General features: G+C 40.9%; 5 protein-coding genes across 8 annotated transcripts; 3 read left to right on the top strand and 2 right to left on the bottom strand.

Moving 5' to 3' along the window:
• Positions 8,672 to 10,687, bottom strand: LOC105169896. Its single transcript, XM_011090449.1, has one exon. It carries the CDS (start codon positions 10,685 to 10,687, stop codon positions 8,672 to 8,674), a length of 2,016 nt encoding a protein of 671 aa, XP_011088751.1.
• Positions 11,380 to 12,019, top strand: LOC110012433. The gene is made up of 2 exons (XM_020696062.1): positions 11,380 to 11,662; positions 11,763 to 12,019. The coding sequence occupies exons 1-2, from the start codon at positions 11,380 to 11,382 to the stop codon at positions 12,017 to 12,019; spliced, it is 540 nt and encodes a 179-aa protein (XP_020551721.1).
• Positions 12,457 to 14,955, top strand: LOC105169895 (sodium channel modifier 1). Of its 2 annotated transcripts, XR_002287538.1 has the most exons (4): positions 12,457 to 12,750; positions 13,090 to 13,524; positions 13,703 to 14,094; positions 14,564 to 14,955. XR_002287538.1 is itself a non-coding variant. In XM_020695660.1 (3 exons), exons 1-3 carry the CDS (start codon positions 12,574 to 12,576, stop codon positions 13,757 to 13,759), a joined length of 669 nt encoding a protein of 222 aa, XP_020551319.1. In that variant the 5' UTR covers positions 12,457 to 12,573; the 3' UTR covers positions 13,760 to 14,420. The 2 variants fall into 2 exon arrangements, 1 of the variants encoding a protein (XP_020551319.1); XM_020695660.1 differs by lacking the exon at positions 14,564 to 14,955 and having other exon boundaries at positions 13,703 to 14,420.
• Positions 16,812 to 20,361, top strand: LOC105169894 (CDPK-related protein kinase-like). 3 transcript variants are annotated; one of them, XM_020696160.1, is made up of 11 exons: positions 16,812 to 17,177; positions 17,371 to 17,501; positions 17,704 to 17,745; positions 17,855 to 17,963; positions 18,061 to 18,139; positions 18,229 to 18,525; positions 18,603 to 18,715; positions 19,002 to 19,109; positions 19,201 to 19,263; positions 19,409 to 19,576; positions 19,663 to 20,361. In XM_020696160.1, the coding sequence occupies exons 2-11, from the start codon at positions 17,371 to 17,373 to the stop codon at positions 19,801 to 19,803; spliced, it is 1,251 nt and encodes a 416-aa protein (XP_020551819.1). In that variant the 5' UTR covers positions 16,812 to 17,177; the 3' UTR covers positions 19,804 to 20,361. The 3 variants fall into 3 exon arrangements, with proteins under 3 accessions (XP_020551819.1, XP_020551818.1, XP_020551820.1); XM_020696159.1 differs by lacking the exon at positions 17,704 to 17,745 and having other exon boundaries at positions 17,047 to 17,177; positions 19,198 to 19,263; XM_020696161.1 differs by lacking the exon at positions 19,663 to 20,361 and having other exon boundaries at positions 17,047 to 17,177; positions 19,198 to 19,328; positions 19,409 to 19,539.
• LOC105169571 (protein ALP1-like) lies at positions 20,467 to 22,306 on the bottom strand. Its single transcript, XM_011089991.2, has one exon. It carries the CDS (start codon positions 22,099 to 22,101, stop codon positions 20,773 to 20,775), a length of 1,329 nt encoding a protein of 442 aa, XP_011088293.1. The 5' UTR covers positions 22,102 to 22,306; the 3' UTR covers positions 20,467 to 20,772.

Genomic DNA, 22,770 nt, shown 5'->3' with positions numbered 1-22,770 from the left:
TATTTACGATTTAGAAAATTTGAAAATGTTTACCGGACTGGGAATAGAGCTGATAATATGGGCTGGATAGTTGGCCCATTAATAGCTGTCGTAGTCCCTAAAATTCCAAAGCCAACAGCCCAATTTCGGATTAGATGGCCCAAGTGGTCCATCAATAAAATCCTCAAGATCCGCCGATGCCAATGAATTCAAATCCTACTAACTAACGTGTGAATATTGATTTATCTTAATAATAATTATTAATATATATTAAAAATAATTATTAATTATTCATAAATACTTGATATTGCTAATTGGTACATTCAATATTTATAATTATAATCAATTTATTCAAAAAAAAAACTTCAAAACTCAAAAACAATAATTATTTTGTTTTAATCTCACCATTTAAATTTCCTTAGTACTTTTTTAATATGATTTTTTCTTAGCTCGAGATTCAATCTAGCGACGTTGTAGGGCAAGTAAATTACATTTATTTGTTGTATAATTAATGTGTAATTTAAGAAGAACGATCAATTACTTAATAAAATTTATAATATAATATTTGATTTTATGCGGTCAAATTTCAGTTTCTTTTTATCAAATATTATTCCATATTACACTGAGATTGATCTTCTTGGTGAAATATGAAAACCTTAGAATGATGATGCGAATTAATGTTGAGAGTGATGTAAGTATATATATATATATATATTAGGCAAGTTGCAAAGTGTGTTATTGCCTACTCATGTCGTGCCCACCTGCTTGTATATAATTAGGTGAAAACCCACGTTGAAAACCTATATATGTAGATTTTCTATTTATACATTATTGAGTTAAGACGACAAGTGGCAAGATACAAACATTATGTTTGGTTTCGGTTTTGGGCCATCTCAGAGATGATCCAAAACCGAAGCAATGTTTGACATTCAATATTTTGCTAATTTTTGGCTCGTTTTCTAGGTATTTTGTAACAGTGAGTGGGGGACAAAATTGAAATTTCTCTCTATTCATTTACAAATAAATTATATACATTTATATATATATATATAAATATATATAGAAGAGACATGATTTGACAATAAACAGTACTTTTTGTCTCCTTACTACCCAACATCAAATATACCATACTTATTTTATATTATCTCCAAAAATAAATCCAAACATACACACTATCTCTAACTTATTTTTATTTATCTTTATTTTTCTCTCTCTATCTCCACAAAATACCCAAAAACAAGTTAAAAACAAAACCAAATATTAATGAAATAGATTTACTCAGACACTATAAATACCATACATTCAATTTATTTATGGTAAGATATTAATTACTTTAGTAACCCATTTTAGATCGCTTCATCTCATATTTCTATTACCTTTTTTATCTCGAATATCTCGTTGACTTAAGTATCGAAGGGTTTTAGTTGGAAACCAACCAACAAGTCTAACAATCTACTCTTTTTCTTTAGGTTCTCATCCTTCCGAAAATACAAGATGACTGACAGCCTACGACCCAGATCAGATATTAATTACGTGCTGCCTTTATTTGATTAATTAAATTAATTTCTAGTTGGAAATTACAGAGTGGGGTTGACCTTTTATAAATGGATTAGGAAAACAAAATCTAATCCAAATCGTACGGAGTCGAGTAATTAAGAGACTTGCAGCAGGTCAAATGTGGTTTTTGATAATTAAATCCTTTAATTTCTTGTTATTGTTTTCACTGTGTTAAATACTTAGCTAGTACTCATTTAAATGATGTTAAAAATGGAATTATATATAAAATTATATATAACAAAAGAATTAAATATTTATATCAATATATATTTATATATGATATTATTGTATATACGTTCAATGATTTGTAATTTATTTAGATAGGATCAATTAGATTAATTAACTAGCATCAATATAAGCCACAATACATATATAGCTGCTAATTTAATTTAATTTAATTTTTAGTTAGGTTTAGCAATGAAGAAGACCTAAGTGGGAGACTAGGAAACGCGTTCCAATCCGTCACCTGACGTTCCCACAGACGGCGCCAAATGATCCGACCGAGATCGCGGGTCGCGCTTGTTATCGCCCCTGTCCCTCTATCGAACCCTTTATACCCTGAAAACAGAATACGCGTTACCTAGCCGGGATAGGTTCCGGCGTAGATACTCCGACGCTCAAGTCAGTATAGAGAATTTTATCGGGTAAGAGGAATACTAAAGAATATAAAAAGTGAAATATGAAAGCTAGACCAACCCCTTTTCCTTTCTTCCTTCTTCTTTTTATACTGATCCCTTTTCGTGTCCTCTGCACGATCCTAAGACCCGCTTCCACGATAAGTCATCTTGCGATCGTGGCCCAACTTTTTCGGGTATCAGATTGCCCTTAACCGTATCTGAGGTTATCCACGTGAGTGATAGGTTTAATCTCTCTTTTTACGCCTTTGTCCCTACCTTTTCATACTAAGGGTATATTAGTCTTTTCTTATTTCCCTCCATCATTACTCCCCCACTTTTTGAAGTGTCATCACTTCAAGAAGTTGAACAGCTCTGTTCGACGGCTCGTTTGCAGCTCCTGATATCCTTACGATTGTCCACGTGTCTTTTATCAAGCTGCGCATCGATTTACGTTTTTTACAAGGACAGCTGTTACGTGCTGATTGGGTAACGGTCATCTCTTCACCGCCTTCCCAAATATATATATACGGACGTATTTCAAATTGTTCTCTCCCTTCCGCTTTTTTCTCGAGTATTGTTGCTGCGAGGCGTTCCATCTTCGTGTGTATTTCTTCCTCTAGCGGGCTGTTTCTTCTTCAACTCTTCTTCTTCTCCGAGTCCTCCAGGTACCATGTCTTCCTCTAATACCTCTAACATAGGCTCTAATTCTGCTGATATCTCCTCGTCTGCTCCTTCCAACATGCTTCTGAGGGATCTGGTTCCTCCTAGACGCAGACCTCGTTCTAATCGTACTAGAAACCCAAATTTAAGTATAGCTCCTGCTCCTGAGAATCCCCAACCTGTCGTACATCCTACCCCCTGGGCCGAGATAGTTAGCACTGTGAAGTTACAACCACAGAAGATAAAAGAGAAATTCTTCATTCCTTCTAGCTATGAGATAATAATTCCTTTACCATCCGATCGTATGCATCGCCCTCCTCCCGGGTTTTGTTCTTTTTCTCTGCAACATTTTGAGGCAGGATTACGTTTTCCCTTGCCCCCTAGCGTAGCTCTAATCCTTCGCCGCTTGAATCTATGTCCTATGCAGTTATCCCCTAACTCCATACGCCACATTATTCTGTTCATCATAGTTATGCGTGTACATAGGTTTGAACCAAGTTTCGAAAATTTTTGGTCGTTATATTCCTTTACGACCTCCACACGATCTGGAGACTATGGTTTCTTCTACTTAACCTCCCGGAAGGAGTGTAGGTTCCTCGACCCCCTTACCTCCAATGTCGGTCCCTGGAAATCTCATTTTATCTTTATTAGACCCCCTTCTGGCCGCGAATGGCCTTTCTCCTTAGATTGGAAGGTCGATAAACCTACCCCTCTTACGGAAGGTGAGGGCTTAGATGGGGATCAGATAAGCAGCATTACTTCCTACCGGTATAATCCCAAGAAGCTTCTAGTCGAAGAGATACTTTGGCTCGCCCATCTAACTCCTGCCCCTCTCCAGGTGGAGGGTACCTTAGGTGATCTGATTTTCTACCTTTTTTTCTTATTTCATCCTACCACATTTAACTGGATTCTCCTGTTTACAGTTTCCATGGTGAGTCAAGCTCGCATTAATAAGCGTCTGCGAGCTCAGATTCTGGCTCGGTCGCAAGCTCAAGCTACTATGCAAATTGCCTCTTCCCAACCTGTGGCAGCTGTTTCTTCCACCCCAGATACTACTACTCCTCCCTGTCCGATTCCCATCGAAGTGGGTAGTGAAGAGACTCGTGCTCACAATCTTCCTCCTCTTAACCATCCTGCCGCTCCGTCTTCTAGCTGGAGATTGCAGGATCACGCTTTAAACGATGGAGATGTTGCTGAGTCCTCCCGAAAGAGGAAATCCCGGGGAAAATCACCCTTCCGTCCTAACCTCCTAGGACCTACTCAATCTCAGTCTGGTGGAGGATTACCTTCGGAGGGAACCGAAACCGGGTCTGAGATTAGGCGAAATATGGATGTACTGCGAGGTCTTACTGACTACTGGAGAACTGCTCGCTCAGAACTTCGGGGCCCCGATCACCCTGTGGCCCAAATGGAAGGAGAAAAATGGGTCCCTGATTGGCAAATCTCTCCTAACAGTTCAGTATTTCGAACTCGCTCAGGCCAAGATTCGTGGGAGCTGTATGATGCTAATTGCCTTCCCCTCGATCAGGCAGCTCTCCTGCAAACTTCATTTACCCGAATGGAAGAACACTGCGCCCACTCCCTTGTTCAGGTATTCTTTCCGGCTTATTATTTTGGCTTGTCCCTGAATTTCCCTAACTGTTTTCTGTTTAGGCATCCAACTTCGTGCGTGGTCTTAGTCTGAAGTGTGCTGGCTTTCGCCATAACCAAATAGCAGCGGAACGTATAATCCATGATTTGAGGGCCCAGCTTGCCCGTTTTTCCTCCAAGGAAGAAGAATGGTCGAGGTCGATATCGACCCAGGAGGCTCGCATCAAAGAGCTTGAAGCCCACGTGGTTTCTGAGGCTTCCAAAGCAGCAGCTGAAGGAGAGAAACGAGGTTTTGATGCAGGTCATGCAGCGGGGAAGATCGTGGGCGTTGCTGAAGGTCGCGAGATCTTCTTAAAGTCGGAGGAGTTTAATCAGCAAGTGCGAGGGATCCGTCTCCAAGGCGTTCGGGACTTTTTAAAGACCCCCACCTTTGACTCTGCTGTAGAAATAAAAGCCGCCGACTACCTATTACAAGGTTTTGATCGCTGCAAATCTCAAACTTCTCGTCTTCAAGGATTTGCTCCAAACTTTGATATATCTCGCCTTAACCCCAGTCTGGATGCTAACCTTCAGCCCTTACCCGAGGAGGATGACACCCCCCCTGAAAATGATGAATTTTCTATTCTTATGGATGAGATAGAAAATATGTAACTTCCATCCTTCTTCTGACACTGTATTTTTGCTATTTAAAGGTGTTGACAATTTGATCTTCCTCAGATACAATTTAATGTGATCAACTTACTACTTGTAGCAAACTTGAAATAGATGGAGCTTTAAAATTGAAACGATCTTTCACAGATAAAGGGAAGCTAACTTTAGTGACCTTTTTCAGGTCAGGCTCTAACCTTTCGCAGGTCATTGGCTTTAACCTTTCACAGGTCATTGCTTACATTAGTCTTTTTCAGACCACATAATCTTTTACAGATTAACTTTCCTAAGATCGTTCTTTACGAACGTAACGATCTTTTCCCTATCTTCCAGTACTATATCAATAGATAGAGATTTTTAAACATAAAATCTCTTGAGGTTTTGAATATTCCATGGTCGGGGTAACTCTTTGCCTTGAGCATCCTGCAACTTGTACGTGCCTTTCCCGACGATCTCAACCACTTTGAAAGGTCCCTCCCAGTTGGGATCGAGTTTTCCTACATGCCTCGAGACCTCCACTTTTCTCAATACCAGGTCCCCGACCTGTAACGACCTGGGCTTCAAGTTCTTATCATGACCTCTCAGCATTAGGCTTTTATGGTGTAACATCCTTATCCGCGCTGCTTCTCTTTTCTCCTCCAATATGTCTAGGTCGAATGCACGTTGTTCTCCATTTCTTCCTGGATCAAAGTCTGTAATCCTTTGCGACTCTTCTCCTATCTCTGCAGGAATTACAGCTTCAGAACCATAAACTAAAGAAAATGGAGTCTCACCTGTTGAGGTTCGAGGAGTTGTTCTATAGGCCCATAGTACTCCTGGGAGCTCATCACTCCATTCTGCCTTCGAACTCAACCTGGCTTTCAGATGTTGCAATATGGTTCTGTTTGTGACCTCTGTCTGACCATTCGATTGGGGATGTCCTACCGCCGTGAAATTTTGCTGTATCTTCAGCTCGTGCAACCACGCAATTATTTTCCTCCCTTGGAATTGGGTCCCATTATCGGATATCAATATCCGAGGTATTCCAAACCTGCAGATGATATTTTTCCATATAAAGTTTATTGCTTCTCCTTCCGTGATTTTTGAGACAGCTTCTGCCTCCACCCATTTCGAAAAGTATTCTACTGCAACTATGACAAACTTTTTCTGAGCTCGTGCTGGAGGAAACGGTCCTATAATGTCTATACCCCACTGGTCGAATGGACATGTGATGGGGACAGGGATCATCGGGACCGCATGAGTGTGGATTTGTGAGGCGAATTTCTGGCACTTCTCACATCTTCGTACGAACTCCTTGCAATCCTTCATTAGTGTGGGCCAGAAATATCCCTGCCGGGTCACCTTCTGAGCTAAGGATCTAGCCCCCGAATGATTTCCACAATTACCTTCATGAATCTCTCGTAGAACATACCTGGCTTGTGCGTCTTCTAAGCATTTGAGGAGGGGTCCCTCAACTGTTCTTTTATATAATTGTGTTCCAACTAAGGCGAACCTTGGAGCCTTAAATTTAATGCGCCTAGCATGTCCGGCATCAGTAGGCAAAATCCCCTCCCTCAGGTATGCTGCTATATCCTCTATCCACAGACATCTTGAAGTTACCATATTAGTTTCTATTCCTTCGGAGATCGCTGATCGCTCTTTTACGATCACTGTGATTTTCCTATTCTTTATTCCTGCCAGCGTGGCTCCTAACTTTGATAACGCATCTGCTCTTTCATTCTCATTCCTGGGAATTTGCCGCACGGTGCACTTGGAGAATTTCTGCATCCATTCTTTTGCTTTCTTCAGATAATCTGTCATAGATCTTTCTTTAGTTTCATATATTCCTTCAACCTGCATGGCAACTAGTTGCGAGTCCGTGTATATTTCAAGAATCTGCGCTCCAGCTTCTAATGCTAGCTCCAAACCCAAGAGTAAAGCTTCGTACTCGGCTTCATTATTTGTAACAGGAAAAGACAATCGAGCAGCGACCTCAATCTCCATGCCTGCTGGTCCCTCGATCAATATCCCTGCTCCACCATTGTTAGCATTGGAGGATCCATCCACATGTAACATCCATGTCTCTACATCTTTCTGAGTACCGGATATCTCCACCATGAAGTCAACCAAAATCTGAGCTTTTTCTGCTGTACGAGCCTGATAGGTGATGTCGAACTCCCCCAACTCAACTGCCCACTTTATCATTCTACCCGAAGCCTCTGGTCGGGTAAGAATGTTTCGGAGTGGATGATTAGTTCGTATCACTATCCGATGTGATTGAAAGTATGGCCTTAGCTTCCTGGCTGTCACCACCACCGCCAACGCTAACTTTTCGATCTCCGCATATCTAGTTTCCGCTCCTTGCAACATCTTACTTACATAGTACACCGGGTTCTGCATCTTTCCCTCTTCTTTTATCAATACTGAACTAACCGCATTATCAGAAACAGCCAAATAAAGATATAATACATCCCCCTCTTTAGGGTTCGCCAAAAGAGGCGGCGATCTCAGATAAGTCTTTAACTCCTGAAAAGCTTGCTCGCATTCCTCGGTCCAATTGAATCCTTTTACTTTCCTCAATATTTTAAAGAAATGTAAATTGCGATCTGCAGATCTGGAAATAAAGCGATTAAGAGAAGCAATTCTACCTGTTAACTTCTGAACTTCCTTAATGGATGTAGGCGACTTCAGGTTCAGTATGGCCTCTATCTTCTCTGGATTAGCTTCAATCCCACGTTCGCTGACCATGTATCCAAGAAATTTGCCCCCGCCTACTCCGAATGTACACTTGCTAGGATTAAGCTTCATCCCATGTTCTTTCATGATAGCAAAAGCTACCTTCAAATGCTCCAAATGACCGTCTGGTTGTTGACTTTTAACCAACATGTCATCCACATACACCTCCATGGTTTTCCCTATCTGTCGAGCAAACATCTTGTTCACCAACCTTTGATATGTTGCCCCTGCATTTTTCAATCCAAAAGGCATAACATTATAACAATAAATCCCACGGTCAGTTACAAAGGATGTTTTTATTCGATCTTCTGGTGCCATAAAAATCTGATGGTATCCCTGATACGCATCCATCATGGAAAATGTCTTGTATCCAGCCGTCGAATCAACTAGGACATCAATCCTGGGAAGCGGGTAAGGGTCTTTCGGACATGCCTTATTGAGATCCGTAAAGTCTGTGCACATTCTCCACTTACCCCCTGGCTTCGGCACCACGACCACATTGGCCAACCAATCCGTATATTGAACCTCGGATACATAACCTGCTTTAAGTAGTTTATTCACCTCTCCCTCGATGATCGCATTTTTTTCACCTCCGAAAGTTCGTTTCTTCTGTTGGACAGGTCGCATGGATGGGTCTACGTTTAGCCTGTGTACTATCACCTCGGGGTTTATACCCCGGAAATCTGACGGATCCCATGCAAACATATCCACGTTACTTCTTAAAAAGGTAATCAGGATTCCCTCGAACTGTCCCAAGTTGGAGCCTATTTTGGTGACCTTGGTCGGGTCTCCTTGTATCAACTCTACCTCTTTATGGTCAACGGGTTCGATTCTCCCCGCTTTCAGTGCCTGCCAATCTTCTTTCTTCTCTCCTTGAAATTTTCTCTTTTCATTTTTTTCACTCTTTAACACCTTTTGGCTTCTATCTGATCGCACGCAACCTCCCCTATTCCAGCTAGAGTAGGGAACTTCATCTTAAGGTGATATGTTGATACAACTGCCCTGAAAGAATTAAGCCCAGGTCTCCCCAGGATAACATTGTAAGCAAAAGGCATATCAACGACTAGAAATTTTACCATCAATGTTTTACGTTTCGGCTCTTCTCCCAAGGAGACCGGTAAGTTCACTGTCCCCAGTGATGCGACCTCGCTTCCTCCGAACCCCACCAGGGGAATCGTGACTGGCTCCAACCTTATATTATCAAGCCCCATCTTATTCAATACCTCCTTAAATATTATATCTGCTGAACTCCCGTTGTCTATCAAAACCTTATGGACTGTGAAGTTTGCTATGTCCATTCGTATCACCATGGGATCGTTATCTGTCACGACCCTGGTTCCTGCATCTTGATCTCCAAATACGATCTCGTGGGTGCTCGCTATATGCACCCCTTGCTTACGTCGCTCCCACCTAGTCTCTCTCTCGAATCTCCTTCTAGCTCTTCTCGACCATCCCTCTGATCCTCCTGCAATAGTGTGGATAATGCCTTTCACAGGCGCGTTCTCCGCCACTGTTTGAGTCCTTCGCTCCCCTGCCCAATTTGACCTGCGGTCCCTACTACTCGATCTGCCTCTCCCATCTCGTCTCTCTTCAAAAGTATGAGGGTTCTGCCTCCTGAAATACCCTTGTCGCACCAGTCGCTCTATCTCGTCTTTCAATTGATAGCATTCCTCCGTATCATGCCCTCTTTCTCGATGAAAACGGCAATACTTGTTCGAATGTCTTTTAGCTGGAGTAATCCTCGTATGTCTCGGCCACATCAAAACATTATCTTTTTCCACCAGCATAAGGGCTTTAGCCCTAGTCATATTTAAAGGGGTATACCTGCTATATTTCGGCTGATAAGGAGGTTCCCTTTCTTTTTCCTTTTTTGGTCGCGCATCCCGATCTCTGGTGAATCTCCCATCTCTTGCTCGTTCTGATGTAACCCTCCACTCCTCATCCTTCATCGCATTCATCTCCTCTTCATCGATGTATTTTTGCGCCACTGCCATCAACTGCTCTGCATCTATTGGCGGGTCCCGTGCTAAAGCCGATGCAAAAACTCCTTTCTTCAAACCATGGATTAGGATACTGGTCATCATGTCTATCCTAAGATCCTGCACCTCCAACGTTTCATTATTAAAACGTCCCATAAAGTTTTTCAGACTTTCCTTTTCCCCTTGTCGAATAGTAAATAAATGTGTAGCTGATCTTTTCTGTTTTCTCTTGCTCGCAAAGTGGAATGCAAACTTTTGTGCTAGTTGCTCATACGTATCTATGCTGCCCGGGGGCAAGTTCGTAAACCATTCTTGGGCCTTTCCCGTTAGCGTGGTGACAAACAACTTGGCGATTATAGAGCTCGACTGTCCATATAAATTCATTACCATATCGAAAGCAGCCAGATGCTCTTGTGGATCCCGAGTTCCATCATACTTCGGGAGGTCGGGCATCCTAAAGCTCGGGTTGACCAGTTCAGTAAGTATACGGTTAGCAAATGGCGAATTACGATTGTGAGCTACTATTTCGCCTCTCTTCTTGAGTTCGTCTATTTGCTTTCCTAACTGGGCTATTTGCTTACTAACATTATCCACCTCAGCACGAGATATGGCTGGTCCCCTGGGACGACTTAAGGCCCTGCTACTGGATCCCACATCAGAGGGTTGCGGACCCCTCCTATTCGCCCCCGGTCTACTCATTCCTTCATTGTCTTGCACCTCGACTCTTTCCTGAAACAACCTTTTTCCCGCTATTTCCTTTTCCAATGGAGTTGCCGTTCTCCTCTCATAGGCTACCAGCGCCTTCCTCCCTGCTTCTTCCATCATTTGTTGTAATTCCCGTCGTGTCAGTTGCACGGTTCCCTCCCGATCAGTCATGGGAGTATCCATTTCTTGCCGTGGTAAGTGTATAACGGGTGCTTGATCTTCTGCAGGCGTCTCCATGTCTCCAACGCGTTCCAATCCGTCACCTGACGTTCCCACAGACGGCGCCAAATGATCCGACCGAGATCGCGGGTCGCGCTTGTTATCGCCCCTGTCCCTCTATCGAACCCTTTATACCCTGAAAACAGAATACGCGTTACCTAGCCGGGATAGGTTCCGGCGTAGATACTCCGACGCTCAAGTCAGTATAGAGAATTTTATCGGGTAAGAGGAATACTAAAGAATATAAAAAGTGAAATATGAAAGCTAGACCAACCCCTTTTCCTTTCTTCCTTCTTCTTTTTATACTGATCCCTTTTCGTGTCCTCTGCACGATCCTAAGACCCGCTTCCACGATAAGTCATCTTGCGATCGTGGCCCAACTTTTTCGGGTATCAGATTGCCCTTAACCGTATCTGAGGTTATCCACGTGAGTGATAGGTTTAATATCTCTTTTTACGCCTTTGTCCCTACCTTTTCATACTAAGGGTATATTAGTCTTTTCTTATTTCCCTCCATCACCATTCATCTCACCAACCAACTTAACATCATAATTAATTATATATTACATATCATTCTTGACTACTCATTCCCATAAGTATAACTATAAATACCCATCTGATCTACCTTCCAAAAATCATTACACTATCAATATATTCATATCGCATCACTATTACACTATACATACAAATAGTAACGTGCCATATATATATATGGGTGTGAAAAGTGCAGAACTGTTACTTGTTGTGGTGGCAGCTGCTTTCATGTTTGGGATTGGGATGGCAAACTGGAACTACACTGCCGCAGCAAACTGGAATCACACTGTTGCAGTACCAAATTGGAACCATACTGCTAATGACTACTGGTTCTGGGGACATAGGCACAAGCAGCCTTCCAGCAGATTCGTTGTTGGTGGATCAGAAAACTGGCGGTTTGGTTATAACTACACGGACTGGGCTATCAAGAATGGTCCCTTTTACTTGAACGATACTTTGGGTACGTATTAATTGATCTAAGTTTCCATCTTATAACGTGCATGCAGTTATATATTGGTGAGTTAATTATTTATACATGTTGGGTGCATGCATGGATGCAGTGTTCAAATATGATCCACCAAACGACACCACATTCCCCCACAGTGTGTATTTACTGTCGGATTTCTGGAGCTTCCGGAGCTGCGACCTGAGAAGAGCAAAGAAAATAGGAGAGGTGAATGAGGGGGCGGGCGAGGGATTTGAGTTCGTGCTCAAGAGATGGCAGCCGTACTACTTCGCGTGCGGGGAGCACAACGGCCTCCATTGCAAGGCTGGCCTCATGAAGTTCGCCGTCTGGCCCTTGATCCGTTGGTATTAATTGATCATGTTGGAAAGAGATGAGATGTTTCTTTTATGTTCGTTTCTATTTGTAATTTAAACGATTTTCAACGAATAATCAGAGGGTTAATGTAATGTTGTCTTAATTTTTGATATAAATTATCATATGATTAATTCCAAATTATGATGTGGTTTTTAATTTTGAAATAATAATATGGTTGTTTTCTTGTGATCACTCTGTTGTTCTATACTATTTAAATATGCAATCATAGTTGAAAATATATTATATTATGAAAAGAAAAAGAGAAGTTGAAGATTAAAAGATCAGAAATAAGATTTTGAACAACAAAGTAACCAAGAAGTTGGCCCAATTAAAAATGGATCACAAAATAGGCCCAATATAAGCTAAATATTTGGGATTAAAATACAATTTTGGACATTTTAGAGGGTCAAATTGCAACCAGTTCAAATGCGAGGGAGTTATCTCCAATTTTACGGGGAAAAGATCAGCTTTAATATCCAGCGGACGCCAGCTCGCCGGATAGTTCATCTGCTCGGAAATTTTCCGTTGCCGAGTTACAGACTTATGTGGAGATGAGCGTGTTCGGCGGCGATAGCTGGGCTCGTGAGGCGCAGTACCGGAAGAGAAGAGTCGACGATTTGATTATCGAAGGCTTAGAAGCTTCTGCCTACAAGAAACTTCCCAATGGCAAATTCGCTTGCATTATCTGCCCTAACAATCCCGTACTCGACACTCCGATTATGCTCTCAGTAAGAATTACTGTAAAACCTTTAAGATTACGTTCTGTGTTTTCCTTTATAATGCAAAGTTTTCTGATCAATTCAATGTTTTGGGAGAAGTAATAGGTTGCCTTTGGGTTTAAGGATTTAAAACTTGAGGTGGCGTGATATCAGTTATTGATTTTTGTTCTATTAGTTTTAATTTCATTTGTCTGAGAAAAGAAACACTAATGATTTGAAAATTTGTAACTTTGACTTTATTGGTGAGGTTTGTATTACGTTGAATATATGGACGTAGACTCCATGTATTCAAATTCATATAAGAAACCTTCAATGGAAACGCCTAAAATCTTTGGAATTTGTATCCAGGCACATGTGAATGGTTCACGGCATCGAGCTGCCGAGTTGAGGCATAAAGATAGAGAATTGGCTATGGAAGAAGAGGTTAATAAGCGATTGGCATTATCAGATTGTGTCAGCACCAACGCTGTGGCCAACGCCTCAGTTAAACAACGGAAATCAACTAGCAGACCCTTAATTGAGCGAGCACGGCAAGCTGCTTCTGAGGTGTTTCCTGGTGGAGTTGAACAACCAGAGATGAAATCTGCAATAGGTAATCTGGTGACGTCATGTGGTGGAGATTCTGGTAGTAACGGTAGTTCTATTGAAATTGAAGGATCGCACAAGGGACTCATCAGAGAGATGCAGCCATTAGATTACCGAGAGCGTCAAGAGAGGGAACTGAAGTTCACGGCTGCTGGATGGAAGCGTGATTGCCATGGCAGGTGGTTTAAGGATGAAAATGTGAGTTTAGTTTTGCACTTTTTAGTTGTCAATTCTGTTGGAAAATGCTGAATTTTTAGCCAGAGGCTGGTTTTGGTCGTTCTTCTTGCCATTTTTGATTATGTAATTGTGGGCAATAAAGCTTTTATGAAGTAAAATTGCTTATCAGCTGACTGTTTGATTGCTCATTTTCTTGCAGGTCGAGTTTGATTCTGATGAAGAAGATCCAAACATTGTCTTAAACAACACATCTTGACTTGAGGAATATTATGTTGGAGAGTACTTGTCTGAGGATGGTGTTCTGGTTCACTGGATGGGATGCATGACTGATTCTGTTTGTTAATCTGAAATACTGCAAAGTTGGTGTCGTATGTGTCCGCGGTGGAGATCATAGCTACATTTATGTTCTTGTGCAGCATCAAAGTATGCTGTACTCTACTCTTTCTTATGCCAATATGTTGAAAAACTCAATTTGAACTGTGGTTCTAGGTTTATATAGCTTGGTTCTTGGCCTTTTGGTTACAAATTCTGTGGAGCTTTATCTCAAAGTTGTTTTGGGGGTTCCAGAATGACGCAACTTTGTTTGTTAAGGTAACCATGATAAACCTACATTTCTGGGACTATCTACTATATCACTGAGATCACTAAAATATCCTTCAAATGCATAATGCATTGTCAACATTTACTTTCCATTTTTTAGTATGTTAGATTTTTCCTACACAAGTAAGTGATGTGATTGCATGACTTCCACTGAGATCCTCCCGAGAGTCTTCAATAATCTGATTCTACATTGATATATGTCTATTGCTTTATGGTGTGAGAATCAATCACATTGTTGACTTCTCAACAGTGTATGCCACTAAAGAGTAAAGATTGACCAAGGGCTCACCTTGGTTTGCTCCATTTTCACCAGTGTAGTTGAAGCAAAAATACCTGAGAACTCTTTCACTTTGTTCCCACTTCCTATTTATCTCAATATACCTTATGCCTTCTGTTGTCATAAATTGATTTCTTGCGGGTGCTCTTCATGACATATATCTAACATGGCTTCTTGTTTCAGATGAGCATAGCCAAATGGTAAACAATAGCCATACATCTTAATCTCAACTCTGCTCATCTGTCCTGGAGGCTGATTGTGGCTTGTGGACTTCTAAGGTCGACTTGTATGGCCACAAATGCATGTCATACTATGACCAGAGATGAACCAATCAGTGGTGATACCTACTTCTTGGGTTTTCACAGGCACGTAAAGAAATCTCCATGTAAAACAATGAAATTGGCCTTTGCGAGTAGTTGAGACGTGTCAACAAAGGCCAACTTGACGGTATCAAGAAAGTGGGGTTGCTATTTCAATTCTTAATCTGATTGTAATATCTACTAGGGAGACCAATCTTGGTGGATTAAACATGAAATCAATGATGATGTAGAGGAATAATTCATTTGCTTTCCACACTTTTCTTCTTTCTCCTCTTTTTTTCTGGGCAATTATGCATTTGGGCCTAGGATGTAAATATCTGAGGTCCTCTTGTGGAAGTCAAGGATAGAAGATACGACTACAACAGTCCAAAGTATGGTTGGAAGTTGGAGTTGTGAACGCATTAACTTGACATCACCATCAACTCAACCTTGAAATGAACTAATCTTAAGAATTCAGCTTCGACATCTCACTTAACATGGTATCTATCCATGGAAGCGTCTGTGTCTGTGTCTCTGACTGCGATTTGTTTGTGTATAATTTATTAGGTGACTTTGTGTTGTTCGCTTTATGTCCACGAACTGATCGAGGATTCGGTGCTGTATCACATTAGTCATTTTAAAAAATTAGCATTTCTTGTTGTTTACATCAAATTTTGGAATAAATTATCAATTAAAAACATAAAAATAAATTGATTAATAATTGAGTTCCAAAACAAAATCCACAATTAGTTTGGGTTTTAAATGTATTTAAATCAAAATTCACATAGAGTCTATGCTAAATTTGGGTCTTACGTACTTTGGTGGATTACCAAGATAAATACATTTTATTTTGAATTAACTAGTTGGGTCAAAAAATGTTCAAGTACAATCTGATAACTGACGAATCTAAATCAAAGTCTACGGTGTTCAAATCCAATAAAAATAAGTCCAAGTTGCAAGTCAAAGTGTGTTCATTCTTATAAATAAGGGCTTCCACCACCCAAATCAATAAGAGGACATACACATTCTACACAAGTCATTTCATACAACACTACAAATTCAAAGGGATTCAAGTTCAAAAATTCTCTGCAACAATGAAGCATTGCAACTGCAAAAGTTCTACGTCTTCCTCGATATCAAATTTTCAAACCTTGATACTAAATTTTAAGGTGACACGTAATTTGCTCTACAAATTTGGAAGAGTTACGCACTCACATTCAAGAATAAATTTTAAGCCCTTAGATCCACATTCGAAATGAATAATCAGGGGATTATATTCAAATTAGAGATTGTATCTATTTTTTTTAAATCAATAAAATTATTTGTTCATTTTACAAACACGAAGTTTTGTGTGGACACTTGTAATTCTCTCTCTTGATTTTCTTCTCCCTCCAAAATGATAATAGTGTGACGATTTCAAATTTTCTTGCATATATTAAGGCGAAATACGAGGCACGGTACAATAATCAGTCCCATAAAACCATAGACCAACTATAATTCCAAGGAGAACAACTCAATACTTGGATACAAAAATCCCCCTGCGGGAAAAAGAAATACAAAAGCTAAAGATCTAAAATGGCTGCTATTAATTGAACGTACCTAAAATGGAGGCCCCCTAATCCGTGCAGATTTCAAGTTTGGAAAATGATGTAATGCCAGCAAGAGGTGCAGGAGCAGGTGTTCCATTCCATTCCAGGGAGGGGACGACATTGAAACAATGCGACATGACATGAGTTATATACAATGACACCCAAATGTAAATCAATCCATACAAATATGAAGCCATTATTATGAATGAAATGATATATATCAATCATCAAGTAATTATAAAGTGTAATCTATTATTTCCATTTGAATTTAAATTACCAGCAATATCCATATAAAAATTCAAAGACGAATATATATATGTATGTGTATTTTTATCCGGTGTCTCTCTTAAATTTTATATTATAAGTTTTTTTTATAAAAATAAATATAAGTAAATGAATATCTATGATTTTGTAGAAGAGTCCAAAATGATTGCAAGTTCTTACTACAAAGCTAGCCATCCATTTCCACAGGGCTCAGTATATGCCCCTGCATAAGTCTCCTCACTCTCCGGGATCGTTGAAGCGGACCCCCCCCCCCCCCCCCGGAAACCCAACCCTTACGCCCGTAGAGATGCCCCGGAGCCGCCAGAAAACAACCCACCTCCTCAAACGCCGCTCACGACTCCGCGGCGGCGCCCGTTTCCTCCGCCGTCGCCTGCGAAGCATTTGAAGGCAGTGCTTTTGAGGACGCACGCCGCGGTGAAGCCTAGCGCTGGAGCGATAAAGGAGGGGGAGGAGGAAGAACCGGAGCTCGATAAGAGTTTTGGGTTCTCGAACAAGTTCGGGAGCAGGTTTCAAGTTGGGGAGGAGGTGGGACGGGGGCATTTTGGGTATACCTGCTCCGCCATTGCCAGGAAGGGTGAACTTCAAGGCCGGAAAGTCGCAGTAAAGATCATTCCCAAGTCCAAGGTCCGTACACTAACAACAGTTTATTATGCATATTACTAACAAACCGATGCATGTTCAAGTGTGCGTTTGTGTGTAAGATGCTATGTGATGATTATTGAGTAAAAGTTGGAGTAAATTATCCCTCCATCTTTGCTTCTCTCTTGTAGCTGAAGTTTCTCAATTTTCTGTCTATTTTCTTCATTTTTGTTGGTAGATGACAACAGCTATCGCTATTGAAGACGTTAGAAGAGAGGTTAAGATACTGCGTGCCTTGACAGGACATCCCAATATCGTACAGCTTTATGATGCATTTGAAGATGCTGACAATGTCTATATAGTAATGGAGTAAGCATCCAACTCTGTTTCTTGAGACGACACAACACTTTCGAACATTAACCTCACTAAGGAGATTAACCTGTCAGTTGAGAATGATATGGGCTACCATGAACATTTATAATAATTGAATTTTTTGCCGGAAGAGTTTTTGATTATAGGCTTATCAACCATTCGGAAGTGAACTATGTTATCCAATGTATTTTAATTTCAGGTTGTGTGAAGGGGGAGAGCTCCTAGATAGGATACTGGCAAGGTGTTTTTCTTAACATTTTTTGAGGATATAAATCTAAAAGCATCAAAGCTTTCCTTTCGTAGATGTTCCTAAACATGAGTGCTTTTTAATGCATCATTTGCTGTATTAGAGGTGGGAAATTTTCTGAAGATTATGCAAAGGCTGTCATCATACAGATTCTGAATGCTGTAGCTTTTTGCCATCTCCAGGGCGTGGTGCACCGGGATATTAAACCAGAGGTAACTATATACTGATTTAGTACACATTTTAGCAGTGGAATTTTCTGTGCTTCCTTTTGTTCAGTTATCTAAGGTTGTAGCCGCCTTCATCTTGCAGAATTTTCTATTTACCTGCAAAGATGAAAGTTCCCAGTTGAAAGCTATTGATTTCGGATTATCAGATTTTGTCAGGCCAGGTTAGTTTCCCTACCTGGATTCCTTGATATCTTGTGTATATGTTATTTCAGAGATTTGGCTGGAACCCAATTGTGGCTGTCGATTGCAGATCAAAAGTTTACCGATGTTGTTGGAAGTGCATATTATGTCGCACCTGAAGTTTTGCGCAGGTTATATGGTGCAGAGGCTGATGTATGGAGTATCGGTGTTATCGCATATATTCTTTTATGTGGTGGCCGCCCATTTTGGGCTAGAACGGAGTCTGGCCTTTTTAGGGCTGTTTTGAAAGCTAATCCAAGCTTTGATGAAAATCCTTGGCCATCATTATCTCCTGAGTCGAAGAACTTTGTCAGCCGCCTATTAGATGAAGATCCTAGCCGGAGAATATCAGCTGCTCAGGCTCTGTGTGAGTCATTTTTCTTACTTCAGATGTCAGATTGTTCATTTTCTTGTTACAGATACCCTACACTCTTCTGTTTGCAGGTCATCCATGGGTTCAGAATCACAACAAAGTAAAACTCACACTTGATATTCTTGTATTCAGACTCATGAAAGCCTACATGCGGTCATCATCTTTGCGTAAGGCTGCCTTAGGGGTGTGTACATTACTTAAACTTGAAATGGGACCAAGTTTCTCTGGACTCTGCCATAGATACTACAACGAAATTTAGTTTTCTAATGTGGTTTTTAAGATCAAAATGGTGTTTCTCAAGGTTCGTTTGTCAGCAGAAACTTATCTTTGCACTTATAGAGGAATACTCTATGATGTGGAGAGTTGAGGAATACTGATTTTAACTGTTACTTAAGATTGTTCTACACTTCTGCAATCTTAACTTGTTGCTTTTGAGTGCAGTGTGTAATATTCTTTGCAAGTTCTTGCAGGCTTTGTCCAAGACATTGACAGTAGATGAACTCTTTTATATAAAGCAGCAATTCGCATTGATGCTTCCAGATGAAAACGGAGGCATATCTTTAGAGACCATAAAAATGGTTAGTGAACTAATGCAATAGGCCCTCTAGCTGTCTCTCTCCTCAATTTGTCTGAATAAAGTTTTCACGTTGTCTTTGGCCTCATAAGCAGGCGCTGAAGAAAAATGCGACAGGTGCTGCTGAGGAGTCTCACTTTCTGGATCTCCTCAACCCTGTAATAACAGAATGCTACTTTTCTATACTGCTGAGGAGTCTCACTTTCTGGATCTCCTCAACCCCGTAATAACAGAATGCTATTTTTCTATACGCATATACTGAACTTCATTCGAACTGTGCTGTCTGTTTATACTTGAATGCAGCTAAATGCACTCCAATTTAGAAGGATGTATTTTGAAGAGTTCTGTGCAGCTGCGCTGAGTGTCGGTCAACTAGAGGCACTCGACTGTTGGGAAAAACGTGCTCGCTGTGCATATGAGATATTTGAGAAAGACGGAAACAGGGTTATCTTCATTGAAGAATTAGTATCAGTAAGCCTGAGCTTGTTTTCCTGTGATCTTGAAAAATCTGTGTTTTTGTATTAAGTATTTTTAATTTCTCTGCGTGTGATTTGAAGGAACTTGCACTTAGTCCTTCGCTGCCATTCCATACTGTTCTTCAAGAGTGGATAAGGCAGAGTGATGGGAAGCTGACATTGCCAGGTTTTGTGAAACTGTTGCGCGGGAAATCCACCCGAGCAGCGTCAAAGATACCGTGACTGTGTTTGAGATGACATAGATTGGATAAACAGCCACAGGAGTTGAGTAATACAACCCCATTATAATTTTTCTTCTGTATTCTTGGTGAAGAAGCAGAAGACATGCCAATGGCAGGATTCAAGAGTTCCAATTTACGCCAAAAAGAGCCGATCGAGTTGTGCTGGACAATCAACAACAGGAGAACCAGTCAAGTGAATATTGGAAAGAAAAATGACCTATGCTCCAACCACGGGCTGATGAACGGGCTCAATTAATTAAATGTTTTCAGTAAAGAATATACTTTAATAAATAAAATATAGGACTGAGAATTCTATCATAGTCCATTCGAGGAATTAGACTATCATTCATCAAGGATATCATAGCCTGAGAAAGAGTCGGGAAACATACTATAGGATATATGGCCCTCCCCAGTAGAGAATGTTTGTCAGAGCTCTTTGTTAGTCGGGAAACATACTATAGGATATCAATGTTTTATGAATAGAGAGGATATGCATATCCAAAGGGAGTACCGGACAACTCATTTTCTTTGTCGTTATATAAAGAACTACCACTGGCAGCAAACCTAAAAGCAAGGAAGGTCAAGAGCACTAGTTTATCAAGGAATCAGGAGAGCGATCGATTAGATTTCCTTCCTTTTTTAAAACAAGAAAGCAAAGAAGAAATTAGCCAAACTGCAAAGATTATTTATCACCAAAATTACATCAATTATACATAGAAGCAAAAAGTATTAGCATTTGGCCTCTTGCAACAAATTCGATCAGCAACAGTATAGGATATAACACCTTTTCCAATTTCACATGTTCCAATGTAAGTTTCAGACTCCAAAATCAGGTTAACATTCTCATCAACTATATGATATGATTACCAATAAAAGGAAAAAGGGATAAGCTAACTTATGTTAGTACTAGAATGCATGGTTAATCTTACATTTCACCCAAAATAAGGCAAGCAATGCTCTTGAGTTTTGCTCATCTTGATGATAGTCGTTGATATAGATCATCAGCCAATACCTGCCTTAAGGTCTCCCCATAATAATAACAGGACTTTTCATTCTCCAGCACCCTTGGAGGTTGCCCATTCTCTTCTGGCTCCTTCCACAGCTCTGGCTCAGGCTCCCTTGCAATCTGACATAAATTGTGCAATACACAACAGGCAACTATTGTTTGGGGGGCGTGATTCAATCCCACGTTCAAGTCCTGCAGAATCTTCCACCTCCCTTTTAGCAATCCGATTGCCTCCTCCACCGCCTTCCTCCCCTTCATCAACGCCTCATCAAATGCATTCTGTGAGGGATTTCCAGTCCTATTATAACTATACGGCGTAAGCAAAAATGACAGCAGTGGAAAACACCAGTCCCCAACTATATACGGCCTCACGGGCTGTCCCCTAACACTAACAGCCTTATCCCAAACAATATCCCCCGAAATCAACCTATTATACAACAAACTATCCCTGAAATGAGTAGCATCATCATATCCTCCAGGCGCCTTCACACAGACATCCCAGAATATCTTCTTATGGTCAGCGACAACCTGCAGCAGAACTGATGGAAACCCATATTTACAAACATACATGGAACCATTAATCATGTCAGGACTAATCTTATGAAGCTTAACCGGTGTAGTATCAATGGCACCACACACGTTGGGCAGGGAAGTTAGCTCCTGAAACCCCTGCGTCGTTTCTACTAATCGGCGACGGGAAACAGGAATCTTAATGAACTCAGGGTACAGCTTGGTTGCTAAAAGGCGGGTTACCATGTTCGTTATCTTGGAAATTAAGTAGGGCTCAAGGGCATAACGGGAAGCTAAGGTTTTGAGACTTAGGCCGTGGGAGAGGCGAGAGAGGACCATGGCAACGGCGTAATCCGAGGGGAGAGAGAGCTGAGATTGGGTTATATAGGGTTTAAGTTTTTCAACAACAGTTGTGAAAACGGGGTAGGACAAGCCGTAGAGAGATCGCCATTGAGCGTCGCGCAGGGGGGCTTCCATTGCCCAAATGTGCTCCGTGGAGAGAGCACGGAAGGCGGCAACGGAGAATTCTGAAGGGGGTTTTGCGGCGGAGGAGGACGGGGAGGGGGAGGTGGATTTGGGGTTTTTTTTGTTTGGGGGATGTGAGGCGAGGTAGGAGAGGACGGAGGCAAGGGTAAAGAAGAGGAGGGGGGCCGCGGAAGTGGATGTGGCATCGGCGGCGGCGGAGGAGAGGGTGGTGGAGGAAAGGAGGGGGGAGGTGGTCGGATCCAGGTAGTTGTGGAGGTGGAGGAGGTTTGATAGCATTAGGAGGAACGATTGATCCATCTTTTCAGAAATCGATTTGCTTTCTACGGAAAAACAAAAAAAACCCTAGAGAGAGAAAGTAAGTATTGGGGGTTGCAGAGGTGAGAGGACGGCAGAGAAAGGAGGAGGCGACGAACGCCTAGTGAAATTCTTCGACCAGCCAGGTGCAAGATACCGACTTCATCTGCTGCGTTTATCAAGGAGCAGTGTAGGTGAAAACCACCGATCTCTCATCATATAAGCTCAAAAGTAAGCTTGGTGCAGTGCACCGCACACACATTATACAAAAAAATATACGTAGTTGGCAGTTTTCGTGCTGCCGAGTCATCAGACAGCTCTTCAAATGACTCAGCAAGTTTATCAACCGTGTTACACCACTTGCAGACCACCCCACCTGATGACTCATCAAACTATCCTTAATCACCAACTGATGTGGCACCATACATGGTTATGACAGACTCAGCTACAAGGTTAATTATTTAATTATAAAGAAAATTATAAAAATATAATTTATATAAAACTATATAACAAATTTAAATTATATAAAATTATAATTTATAATTAAAATAATATTTTAATTAATTTACTATAAAGATTAAGATAAGGCACTCATTATTAGACGAATGATAAAATATAAAAAAATATTTTTAAATTTTTAAGAATAAAAAATATTTATAATTATGTTAAACA

This window comes from Sesamum indicum, linkage group LG8 (assembly GCF_000512975.1).
Source record: "Sesamum indicum cultivar Zhongzhi No. 13 linkage group LG8, S_indicum_v1.0, whole genome shotgun sequence".
Classification (NCBI taxonomy): Eukaryota; Viridiplantae; Streptophyta; class Magnoliopsida; order Lamiales; family Pedaliaceae; genus Sesamum; species Sesamum indicum.
This window is presented reverse-complemented; position numbering and strand designations above follow the sequence as displayed.

Coding starts and splice junctions, on each gene's coding strand:
- LOC105169895 (XM_020695660.1), top strand. CDS start 12,574: ATGAGCGTGTTCGGCGGCGATAGCTGGGCTCGTGAGGCGCAGTACCGG. Junction 12,751..13,089: donor ACACTCCGATTATGCTCTCA/GTAAGAATTACT, acceptor ATTTGTATCCAG/GCACATGTGAATGGTTCACG. Junction 13,525..13,702: donor GGTGGTTTAAGGATGAAAAT/GTGAGTTTAGTT, acceptor ATTTTCTTGCAG/GTCGAGTTTGATTCTGATGA.
- LOC110012433 (XM_020696062.1), top strand. CDS start 11,380: ATGGGTGTGAAAAGTGCAGAACTGTTACTTGTTGTGGTGGCAGCTGCT. Junction 11,663..11,762: donor TTACTTGAACGATACTTTGG/GTACGTATTAAT, acceptor GCATGGATGCAG/TGTTCAAATATGATCCACCA.
- LOC105169571 (XM_011089991.2), bottom strand. CDS start 22,101: ATGGATCAATCGTTCCTCCTAATGCTATCAAACCTCCTCCACCTCCAC.
- LOC105169894 (XM_020696160.1), top strand. CDS start 17,371: ATGACAACAGCTATCGCTATTGAAGACGTTAGAAGAGAGGTTAAGATA. Junction 17,746..17,854: donor CTAGATAGGATACTGGCAAG/GTGTTTTTCTTA, acceptor TTGCTGTATTAG/AGGTGGGAAATTTTCTGAAG. Junction 18,526..18,602: donor ATCAGCTGCTCAGGCTCTGT/GTGAGTCATTTT, acceptor TTCTGTTTGCAG/GTCATCCATGGGTTCAGAAT.
- LOC105169896 (XM_011090449.1), bottom strand. CDS start 10,687: ATGGAGACGCCTGCAGAAGATCAAGCACCCGTTATACACTTACCACGG.